The sequence below is a fragment of the Nematolebias whitei genome, chromosome 15 (assembly GCF_014905685.2).
Source record: "Nematolebias whitei isolate Nwh7 chromosome 15, NemWhi1, whole genome shotgun sequence".
NCBI lineage: Eukaryota > Metazoa > Chordata > Actinopteri > Cyprinodontiformes > Rivulidae > Nematolebias > Nematolebias whitei.
In genome coordinates, this window is record NC_056512.1 from 23,319,561 (window position 1) to 23,331,323 (window position 11,763).

The following is an 11,763-nucleotide window of genomic DNA, read 5'->3' on the forward strand; positions in this document are numbered from 1 at the left end:
AAGACGGCACAACCCGCCCTGCTCTGCTCTGACTGAGTAAAATTAAGACTGCTGTGCTCTTGATTTGAAGAAGTGTCAGTTTAATCCTTGTATCAGGATTAGACAGGATGGTTTTAATAGGAGCACAACAAAACATATTTATTCCCCTTTTCATTTTTACATATTATGAAAATCCATCCTGGCCACGTTCAAAATGATGGAAATCTGTCACAGCGACGGAGAACTTTAATCCAAGAAAATAAATTCATTTCAAACCTTGTGTATCAGTTGAAGTTTTGATGCTGGAGTCAACCTCCATCTTTTCATCTACGTTCTTCTCTTCAGCAGTAATTTCCTGCTCCTCCTTTGAACGGTCTTCTTCCTCTTTGGTGGTCTGAGGTTTGCTGTCATCAGGCGAGGAAGTGATCGTAGACGGTGCGCTGACCAGCGACTGGTCCTCGTCTTCTTTGATCTGAGTCGACACCTTCTTGCTTTCCGTCATCTCTTTGTGTTTTTTTGTGCAAATTGCGGCATTTTCTTTATTCATTTTAGCTAAAAGGAAACAAGCTGCGCATCAGACCCTCAAATGTCCAAAAATAAAATCAGTTAGCTTGAGGAATTAAACAAGTTGAGTTCTTACCCTCCAATTCTTTACGGTAGTTTACGTTTGTGTTTCCTGGTAGTTTTGGGACAAAACGGGGCACATGAGTCTTACTGACCCAGATCCAGCCTCCATATCCGGTCACTCTGTACTCCTCACCCTTCTGTTTCCACACCTTCAAAAGAAAAAACAAACAATTTAACACATGGAGGCAGCCATCGATCAGTCCACTTGTAATAAAAGCTTTCACGGCAACATTCAGTTCTTCAATGACTCAGTGCTGCAGTTGTATCACCTGATGCTTGATGGGGATGGTGTATTTCACCCATGTGGCCTGCTGCAAGGTCTCTTCATCCTCAAGCTTCTTCTCTCGCTTTTTTACCTTCTCCTTTTCTTCCCGCTCCATAGAGGTCATTCGATGTAACCTGATACAAAACAAACAAAGAATTAGGCCAAAGCATAAATCAGACTGGCTACTGCTTAATCCACTGCATGAAATATTACCTGCAGCTTTGTCTTTTCAAAAGCATACAGTGTGTGTGTGTGATGCTGTTTGAGTCCTTTACCTTGTGTGTCCCAGAGACTCTTTCCATATGGGCAGCATAACCACTGGTTTGATTGCGCACTCCAAAATGGCCAAAGCCAAAGCAAACTCCCTGGCTTTGCTGCACATCTGCACCGCTTTGTTCCAGTTGGTCCTGCAAAATAAATAAATGAATAAAACTTTAAAAAGTGAACAAGACTGATAAAAGCAACTCTTAACACTAACTGAAAACCGAAAAGTTTGGCATGGCAGAAACAGCGTTTAGTCTTGCCGGTGTTCTCTTGGTACCTGTGCGACGCCCAGTTGGGATGCATGAACGGTCCCGGCACGTTCGTCTCCAGCTGGATGATGGTGAGTCGAAGCGTGGCGATGGTCAGACTCCGCGACCCGTAGATGGAGCCGTTCCATTTGAAGTCGGAGGCGGTGGTCAGGCTGAACTTGTGGGAGAGGTGGCGCTTCTTGTCGTGATCCTCTCGGTGCTGATGTTTGTTGAGTGCCAGCACGTTGGTGCTGTACTGGTTCTGGTAGACCCTGTACTTGCCCTCCTGACCCAGTTTGAACAAGTTGTTTAAATTTACAGCCAGGTCCCTTTTCAAGAAGCTCAGACGTGTGGCGTCACCAGCGACGCACATGGGGGGTGACTGAAAGACGAGTGCAGATACAGATTGTCCCTTTAACTGTTAGTAATTTCATATTTTAACAACTCGTTTGTTACAAAACCCTCCACGTCGCCTTACCTCTTTGCTGCTCCTGTTCATCTGATTTTCAGATTCTTGTCCTGTTGCATTCTCGTTCTTGACCCGCTCATTATACTCAACTGTCGTTCAAAAACCAGATGACAACATCAGAACTAGAAGAATAATCTGACTAGGGGTGCATAAAAAATTGATTTTTTATAGAATCTAGATTCTTAGTCCTGGCGATTCTGAATCGATTGTAACGGCCCAAAAATTGATTTTAAAATGCGTTTGTTTTTTTCCCCCCGCTCCTACTCCCGAGCGTACTGCATATCGCAATATGAGTCTGCTCAGCCGCCGTAGAATTGGGCCATGTAGGCCACCGTACAGCAAGCTAGTTATGCAGCTCCCTTTATCTGAATGGAGTCTGCTAGTATAGAGCAGGGGGACAGCGCGATTCAATCCGCTTCTTCGTCTTTAAAAGTCATTTCAGATCCTACGATGTTCTGGAGGAAGACAGAGCTCGACAAGAGCACGGTTGTTTGCAAGAAGTGTAAAATAACATTGCGGTACAGTATTTTGGAAATACGACAAAATGCGTGGACAATGAAAACGAAAGCAGCAGATCAGCAAACAGAAACGACAAACTTCCAGCTGATTCCCCAAAGTCTGCGAAGCGTTCCCTCTCCATCTCCAGCTACATCACAAAGGATTTACGAGCAAACAGCTCAGTGGAAGGAGAGGGGTAGAGCTGGGCGATATAGACCTAAATGAATATCTCAGTATTTTAAGATAAATTGTGATATACAATATATATCTCAATATTTTTTCTTTCCATTAAGTAATAAAAATATATTTCAGAGTCAAAGTTTTGTCCCAGTTGTCACACAGGCACATTTATTAACAGCTGTAACTGTACAAAATAAATGTCTAAAAAATAAACTATTTACATATATTAAAGTTAGTTTTTTAGGCATTTATTTACATATACAAATACAAGTAACAAGACATTTGATAATGTCCATAGAAAAATCAAAGCAAATATGTTCTTGTTTTTAGTATTTCACTGTTTTACGACACCCTGATTTATTAATAAATCTGAAGTCTGATTCTAATGAAGTAGCCTTTATTCATTCAACCTTTAATAACATTTATTAACAAAGCTCTTACTCTGAAAGTGCAGAGCTCAGTTGGAGGGAGTTCAGCAAAATATAGTAGGAAATGTGCGGGGGAATTTTCATTTTACAAATTACTGACATGGCAGATTCGCATGGGATTAACAACACAGACAATCTCCATAATTATTACAAATAGCATGTGGTCCCTAGGTAAAACTAATCCCGTGCAAATAGGGCTTAAGACTATATCGTTTTATATCGATATAGTCTCATTTTATATTGTGAATTAAATTCTATCGATATAAAAAAATCAATATATCGCCCAGCCCTAGCGAGGGGTTTAGGTTTATTTTTAATACGCTGGAGTACGTTATTCCTTCATGTAGCATTTTTAGTGATAAAGCTGCGTCACAACTCCACCATGAAACAAAAATAAAGTGGGAGACGCTCTGATGCAGCTGCAGCTCAAAGGTAACCGTTTTTTCCTCATATTATACAAAAACTTATATAGACAAGTTGTACAGGTTGAATAATGATAAATAATAATAAATATAATAAAATGCTATGTGTTGTCATCATTGTATGTTCCCATACAAGGACGAAATTAGTTCTCTGTATTTAACCCATCGCACCTGGGATACACCCTGGTGGAGCAGTGGGCAGCTATGTAAGTGCCCGGGGAGCAATTCGGGATTAGGTGTCCTGCTCAGAGACTCCACGAGATGTGCAACGACTGGGGATAGAATCCAGGACCTTCGGGTTCTGAGTCAGCTGCCATGCCCCTAAACCATGTCAGCCCCAAGAGAAGAGAGTGAAGAGAGGCCAGATGAGACACATCGCCTACAGCCTGTTCTAAATGATACAATTTATGGTTTATAAATTACAGCTCAGAAGAGTTTCTGTGCAAACTTGCACAGGTTTTGAAATTGTGTTAAAAATTTACTAAATATGAATAAATATGGTTAAGACTGTGAAGTCTGTATTTTATGTTGAGTTAAATATACTATGGCAGGCTGAAGTCTTTGTTTACTTTTGTATTTATATATTTTGAATCATTTGTCTGTGATGGACTGGAAACCTGTCCAGGTGTCCCCCGCCTCTCGCACAGTGATGGCTGATATGGGCACCAGTGACTCTCGTGACTCGAAAAGGAAGAAGTGGGTAAAGATAATGGAAGGATGGATGGATTAATTATTTGTTCCTCGATTTATTTTTTATTTTTTGAGAAAAATCCAGGCAACTAAGCTAAACTAATACTGGTCATTTAAATTACAAAATTTTATTCTCTCCTATATTTGGTATAAATATAAAATCATGCAAAAAGTTTTGATACAGTAAGGAACCTAAAATTACTGTTTTAAATAAATGTTCTATTTGTTTACATTGTTGTTTAATCTTTTCATCTAGGCAATTACATAACTGAAACAAAATTTATGACCATTTCAATAGAAAAATCCATTTTGAATCAAATCGTGACACCAAAAAATAAATAAAAAATCGGAATCGAATCGCCAGACACTGAGATTCACACCCCTAAATCTGACAACTGAGCCAACTTCAGACTCCGTGTTTTATTGGCCGTTATCTGAAAGTCACAGTCAGCAAACCCTGTGAATCCTTACCCGTCCCATCCTGGCTGGTGAAAGAGGACTGCGAGGACCTGTCAGCTAGATCGGGTGGGTCCAGCTTACTGAGACCATCAGAGCCAGAAACCTGGCTGCTGTCACCAGCCGCCTCTGGATGAGACGATCGCTGCTGTGCCTGATCTTGGGCTGGTGATGAGTCGTCTCTTTGTGCAGCTGCATGGCCAGGTTCTGACTTTTGGTTCTCGTCTAAATAAAATACAGTAAAATTAAATTTAGGTGCAGTAAACAACAGAGAAACAAAAGTTGTAAATAATGAGTTGTAAGTTATGTGATTAAAAATGTCCATGAAACAGATGAATTTAATGTAAATTTTGCCAACATGCCAACCAAGCTGTACACCTGCTGCCAAGCCACAATAAGACTAGCTGCCTGAATATGTACACAGCTCTTTGTTAGTGAGGTAGCAGGTGGGCTTCCAGGCAGAGGGCCCTTTGACTGAGCAACACAAACCCACCCAAAGGTCCAAAAATTGGACTGAGACAAAAAGGGCTGCCTGTGGCAGACATGGCGCAGTAGTTGCTGCCAGGGAAGCCATCTACCACCGTGCCAAAAAAAAAAGAAGAGCTTTTCAAGACAATCGAGTGCAGGAGACAATACGAAGCACAAGACGAGGGACTAAATGGTAGATTTTTCTATAAACATCTAATTCAACAATAAGACAAAGTAATACAGGAATTTTTTTAAAAATAGATTAGGAAGTTATTTGTGCATTTTCCACCTAACAAATAATTAGGTGGTTTAAGAGCACTGCAGCAGGGCTCTTTAAATGATAAAACCCTGCCTGAATCTAGACCCAAATGGTCTTATCTGGACTCAGATCAGTTGTGAAATTTCAAATGAAAATATGTTTCTCCTTTGCAAGTTTATTAGCATTTACAGTAAATTTACATGGCACAGCTTTTCTAGCCTTTATGGTAATTTCCACAGGCTGGTTTTCCTCTGCAGAAAAAGTTAAGTGTGTGAAAAGTTTCAAAGAAAACAACACAGTGAAGAAACGTATGGCTGCCACTAAAAGGGAAAAGTTGAAGTTTTTATCCAGACTGAATAAACGCGTGTTCAGACTTCCTGTAGCGTTTAAAACTTGTTTGTCTCATGTTCAGAGACAGCAGCATCAATCTACATCACGCTAGCTATGTTTACATGCGCAATTTTTTTTTTAACCGGATTGAATGTTTTCAGATTAAATAATCCAAATGTATCGTTTACACGGGCACAATCTGTTCATGACGAGCGTTTACATGCAGCGGGCTTTGTTCTGAACACAAGTACTGACATGTGCAGAGTGGTAAACTCTCCTTAAAAATACCCCGAAGAAGTAGTTCTACTTCCGGTTTACTTCCAGGATGAACGTAAACAAACCTGAGCACCCTACATGGACACGCGACAGGTTTTAATGACGGTGGAGACGTTCCTGCACTCCCTGACTGAGCTACAAGTGATACAGATCATTTTGAGCTCTTTCAAAGTTTCTAGAAGAAATACTGTGTCGCTTACCGACCAGTTTTGCTTCCCCCACATGCTAATATTATTAGCATTAGCCAGGTGGAAATGACATCGGGCGTACATGCACAGTCAGGTCAGTTTTTCACGATCAGAAAAAAAAGAAAAAAAAGAACAGATCAAGTGTTTACATGCGCACCGTTCGGGTTATGAATCGGCGTAAAACACCCGTTTCATTCTGATCAAATTATTTCGGATCGCGTTGAATAAACAAAAAAATAACCTGAACAGGGTGTTTACATGACGCGTTTTTATTCCGAACGGCCGTTTAATCAGATTACTTATGTCCATGTAAACATAGCTTAAAAAATTTAATTATCTGAGAAATCCAATGCCCTCAGACTCAAACTGAGGCCACAAAAACAAATTTAAAACACATTCTGAGCTGAATTATAACTGAAGACCCCTGCACTGTATTACAGCAAGAGATGAATGTTTTATATCCATGTGCAAAGAGCAACTGTATCTCGTTTCACATTGTGAATCATCCACGATGACAGAAAAACACCTGATAATTCTCTGGCATCAAGCATCATCGCAGCCTGAGCCAGGAGCACCATTTCACACAACAGAAGCAAACACTCAACTAGAGAGGCACCACATTACAGTCAGGGAACAGCCACACTCAGACAGAGCTGGTGAAATGTGTAAACCATAAAATACACTTTAGATACACTGCCTGGTCAAAATTAAAAGTCGCCACCTGGATTTAACTAAGCAAATAAGTACGAGCCTCGTATTGGATAATTACTGCATGGGTGATTATCTTTCAGCTGGAAACAAGTTACTTAACCCCAACTGGTGCAACAAGTTGCTTCTCATTTCTTAAACAACCATGTGGAAAGACACATCGCATGGTCGTGGAAAAGATGTCAGTCTGTTTGAGAAGGGTCAAATCATTGGCATCACGCAGAGAAAACATCTCAGGAGATTGCAGAAACTACTAAAATTGGGATCACTTAAACATTTGGTGAAATCAAATCGAAAAAAAAAAAAACCCACAACAACAGTAGCACTCGAGGCTGTGTTTAATAGTGAAAGTAAGAGCATTTCCACACGCACAATGCGAAGGAAACTCAAGAGATTGGGACTGAACAGCTGTGTAACCTTAAGAAAACCACTTATCAGTGAGGCTAACTGGAAAAAAAGGCTTCAATTTGCTAGGGAGCATAAAGATTGGACTCTGGAGCAATGGAAGAAGGTCATGTGGTCTGAGGAGTCCAGATTCACCCTGTTCCAGAGTGATGGGTGTATCAGGGTAAGAAGAGAAGCAGGTGAAGTGATGCACCCATTATGCCTAGTGTCTAGTGTACAAGCCTGTGGGGCAGTGCTATGATCTGGGGTTGCTGCAGTTGGTCAGGTCCAGGTTCAGCAACAGTATGAGCTCAAAGAATGAGGTCCGCTGACTACCTGAATATACTGAATAACCAGGTTACTCCATCAATGGATTTTGTCTTCCCTGATGGCACGGGCATATTCCAAGATGACAACGCAAGGATTCATCGGGCTCGAATTGTGAGTGGTTCTGGGAGCATGAGACATCGTTTTCAGACATGGATTGGCCACCACAGAGTCCAGACCTCAACCCCATTGAGAATCTTTAGGATGTGTTGGAGAAGGCTTTGTGCAGTGGTCAGAATCTGCCATCATCAATGCAAGACCTTGGTGAAAAATTAATGCAACATTGGATGGAAATAGATCTTGTGACATTGCAGAAGCTCATCGAAACAATGCCACAGCTGATCTAAAGGCGGTCCAACGAAATATTAGTGTGTGACCTCTTTTTTTGGTGGCAACATTTTTTTTGGCCAGGCAGTGTATAAATAAAAAGGAAATCTGGATTCCCTGCTTCATATAAGATAGAAAAAAAAAGAAAAACTACACATCAGAGTCTCCAATTACTTTTGACTATGCAAAGTGACGTGAAAATCTCAGACATACTGTACATAATGTGCTTCAGTCATTACAACTCTAGTACGGCACAACAAGATTAACTTTCAACACAGAAATAGAAAAGGCAATAATCTGGATGAGAGCAAAGATGCATGTACAGCCAAAAAGCAGGAGGTAAAAAGGATGAATTTGAACTTCCGGACAAATGACCGATGACTTGAGTACCTGTCGTGCTCTGCTCTGCCCGTGGAAAAGACTCTCCACTGTTCTGACTCCCAGAATGATCAGCTTCTGCTTCCTGGCTTTTCTCAAGTGATCGTGTCTTAAATGCAGCTGCATTCTGGGTAGCAGAGGCTGGATTACCTGATGTGCACTTCTCTTCTGCTGCAGGTTGAATTGTAGCAGCTGTGGAACAACAGAAATTTAACTTAATATTGACAAAGATTCCTTCAAGCTCAGCATCATGTGTGAAAAGTGCCTTAAACAAGCTTAAAAGAATTAACGGAGCATGTTTTAATCGCTTTCACCTTTGGACTTATCATCCAGGTTCTCTGCATCCTTTATTTTGTTGGGTTGCGATGAGACCGCGGCACCGATCTCAGCCTTGTGCACTGAGCCATGTTCTGGTTCCTGCTTCGTCTCGTTCGCTCGCCTCTTTGCTTCCTGCGCCTCTCGCCTCATCTTTAACCGCTCCAGAACCACTCCTGTAAACAAATGGCTTTATTAAATTTCAAACATACAAGCCATCTATTACGTAACTGTCATTTAAAATCAATTCTCAAGTAAAACATGTAGGGGGACAACTTTTTATACAAAAGGGGAATTAAAACAAATGCTAGTTGTTTAAGGTTATTAAATCTATGTTGGAGAAAAATCAGTTTCAGCCAAGTGCAAACATGTTCTAAATGACAGCAGCTGATTGTGTAGGTAGCAGTTTAGAAAAAAGGAGAATATGGTAAGCTATGTTCTAGAAACATAAATATTGCTTCACACATGTAACCCAGCTAAACTGGAACTTGTATATTGGTTTTATTTGAGGCTGTGCTGGAGGTGAACCTAGTCAAACCTCCAGAGGCTACAGGCACAGCTACAATCAAACAAAACACCTGGCTGTCACATTAAGAACTGGAAGCAGTTGTTTTGGTGACACGAAAGGGAAGTGCCATAGAAAAGATACAGCAGCCTGACAAACAGAAACGGAAACAGCTGGCTGCAATCTTCTAACCAACCTGACTTCTTGGAGGAAAGCTGAGGGGGAAACAGTTGCTGGTAAGAAGAAGAAAAAAAAAAAACTACATCCAGGTGTCTGGCAGTGAACAGTGAAGCCTGAGGGACGTATCTGACACCAAGCACTTCAGAGCGTAAGCCTGTCGTTCAAGATAATGTCACCATGACCATCTCTGAAACAACGTTCTACTACATGGATGTAGATTACATTTTAAACCCATTCTGGTTTATATGGATAGGGAGTTAAATCTGTACCGTTGACAGCAGTAAGGTAGGACTTATTGCTTCCACGAGCTCTGTTGGTGAGGTCCTCTGTGATGTCCATGTGGGCTTTCACCTCCTCCTTCGTCTCCTCCAGGATGGCATGAAGGTCCGTCTCCCAGTATTCCTTATCCAGACACTCGATGAGCTCTTCCAGCTGTGCCTTCAAGCTGTAATACCAGATCCTCTTCTTCTTGTGCTCCCCGTCTTCCTCACTGTGAAGATGAGATGACAGATGCATCTTAAGCTCTTCCTCCTCCACATCTTAGAGAAACAACTAGAACTTGGCAGACAACATAAATGTGTACTAAACTGGTTTTAACAGTAGTTTAATCTGTCAAGACTACCTATTTCATTAAATCAATTAACTTAGAGTGAGATGGAGGTTGACTCTCCGTGGCGACAGCTGGAAAGCGAACTGCCAAGAGAAGAATTGAACTTGAACCCCCATTCAATTCGATTCACACATGAATGGAACAGAAAATAAATGATCCTGTTTTACCTTAAATTACAAATTATTCCAAGGAGAAGAGGCATTAATGAAGAGCCTGGACTTTAACTTCTGTCATTTCTTAAAAACAAAAGATGAAATTTGTGGAAAGCTTGTTGGTTTGGCATGCCAACAAATAATCAGCCTAACCTAGTTCCACCTTCAGCCCTCATATTTTAGGGTGGACAAGTGCAAGATCATACTTTAGAAAAGTGTAGTTAAGTAGCTACTTGCTTGTATGATTTGTTTTGATCAAGCCTTAATTAAGGCCTGTTTGTGAAGGTTAAATATGGTTTTAAGGCAGCTGCTGTTGGTGTTTCAGAAAACAAACTGATCCATGAATTAGGCTGTGAAGTCGTGTTTAAGTTCAGCTTCAACACTTTTTCTCAACTTGCTTTGAGGCATCTGAAATGACTGAACTCTCCACTGACCAAAAGTGTGGAAAATCCACAATGGCGTCCAACATATTTCCCTGTGAATCAATGTTAAGCATCACATCTAGTGGAGTCCTTGCTACACTCAACATATTTGCACAATCCAATCTGAATAACTCGACTAAGATAAACAGCAATTTAAACTACAAGTTGTTTTTGACTCCATCTCATTGATGCTTTTTCCTTTTGAGAATGTGATAACTTCAGCTTTTGCTTCACTTTGTGATACTCATTTGTACTATTATTAGATCAGATTTATTTGTTGCCATTTTATTGTGATGTGTAGAAGAGAATACAAAGAGGTTGGTAAAAATTAACTTAAAAGGATTACAAAAACAATAACTTACATAATAATCCTTCGACTGAGGAACCAGTATTTCCTCTGATGGCGATCATATCCAATGGGCTCCTGGCGGATGTAGGGCCTGTTTTTCTGCGCCTCAGTCACACAGTTTGTGACTCCTGGCACTTTGTGTGCCACGCAAATCTCACACTGCCACTCATCCTCTGGGACAGCCTCCAGCGGTGGTTTCACACACTCCAGGTGGTAGACCGCTGAGCAAGTCTCACAACACAACAGGTCACCAAGGCGGTGACACACGCGGCAGTGGTCGTCATACTGCATGCTGCCATCGGACATGAGCTCTTCTCGGGCGATGTTGGTGGTAAGGAACTGATCCACCAAAAACTGGAGCACCCTGATCTTACTTTCAAGAGGACCATAGGGATACTCGTCCATCTCTAGGTGTGGCAGAACATGATGGAACTCTCTGTCACTTTCACAGTAAGACCTCAAAACCTCAGTCCACGTCATGCCGTCGATAAAATACAGAGTGGAGTTGACGCTGTCCTTGAGGTCTGCAGGGCCGAAGGTAGTGTTGGAAGAGTCTTCCTCACGCAAAATGGCCTTCAACAGGGAGGTGTGTGTTTCGGCTATTAACGTGCATTGCTCCTGGCCAATGAGCGCCGCACAGAAGTCCTCGAAACGAAAGGGAGAGAGACGAAGCACGGTGCTGAAGTTCCGCAGGACCTCATAGATGGAGGTTATGTTGAGCAGCTCCTCGTTAGGCACCAAAAGATCCTCAGAGGTTTCTGGAAGCTCGAGAGGAGGGATCTCCTTGTTTTCGAGAGTGGGAGTGCGAGGGCGGGGAGCCCGCATTTTTTTCCTTCCTGTGGCATTAAAAAAAAGAAAAAGACCCTCATAAATCACAATGTGCACTCTTTAATCAAAACTTTCTTTTCAAAACAAAATTCTCTACTTAAATAGGTAATTATCACAATAACTTTAATACTGCAGTTCTTTTGTTTTCAATGTCTATTTATGCAAAACCTAAAATGTGGGTGTAATATATATATATATATATATATATATATATATATATATATATATATA

At 41.2% G+C, this 11,763-nt stretch overlaps 1 protein-coding gene across 1 annotated transcript in view; it reads right to left on the reverse strand.

Moving 5' to 3' along the window:
- Positions 1 to 11,763, reverse strand: part of LOC119421556 (nucleosome-remodeling factor subunit BPTF) — a 32,853-nt gene that overhangs the window by 19,440 nt on the left and 1,650 nt on the right. The window contains exons 2-12 of the mRNA XM_037688899.1: positions 10,718 to 11,540; positions 9,441 to 9,661; positions 8,486 to 8,662; positions 8,184 to 8,363; positions 4,542 to 4,751; positions 1,862 to 1,941; positions 1,413 to 1,765; positions 1,147 to 1,278; positions 876 to 1,005; positions 620 to 755; positions 256 to 531 (exon numbers count right to left, since the gene is read on the reverse strand). Of these exons, the coding sequence (XP_037544827.1) occupies positions 256 to 531; positions 620 to 755; positions 876 to 1,005; positions 1,147 to 1,278; positions 1,413 to 1,765; positions 1,862 to 1,941; positions 4,542 to 4,751; positions 8,184 to 8,363; positions 8,486 to 8,662; positions 9,441 to 9,661; positions 10,718 to 11,540 (2,718 nt within the window). The remainder of the gene's footprint in view (positions 1 to 255; positions 532 to 619; positions 756 to 875; positions 1,006 to 1,146; positions 1,279 to 1,412; positions 1,766 to 1,861; positions 1,942 to 4,541; positions 4,752 to 8,183; positions 8,364 to 8,485; positions 8,663 to 9,440; positions 9,662 to 10,717; positions 11,541 to 11,763) is intronic.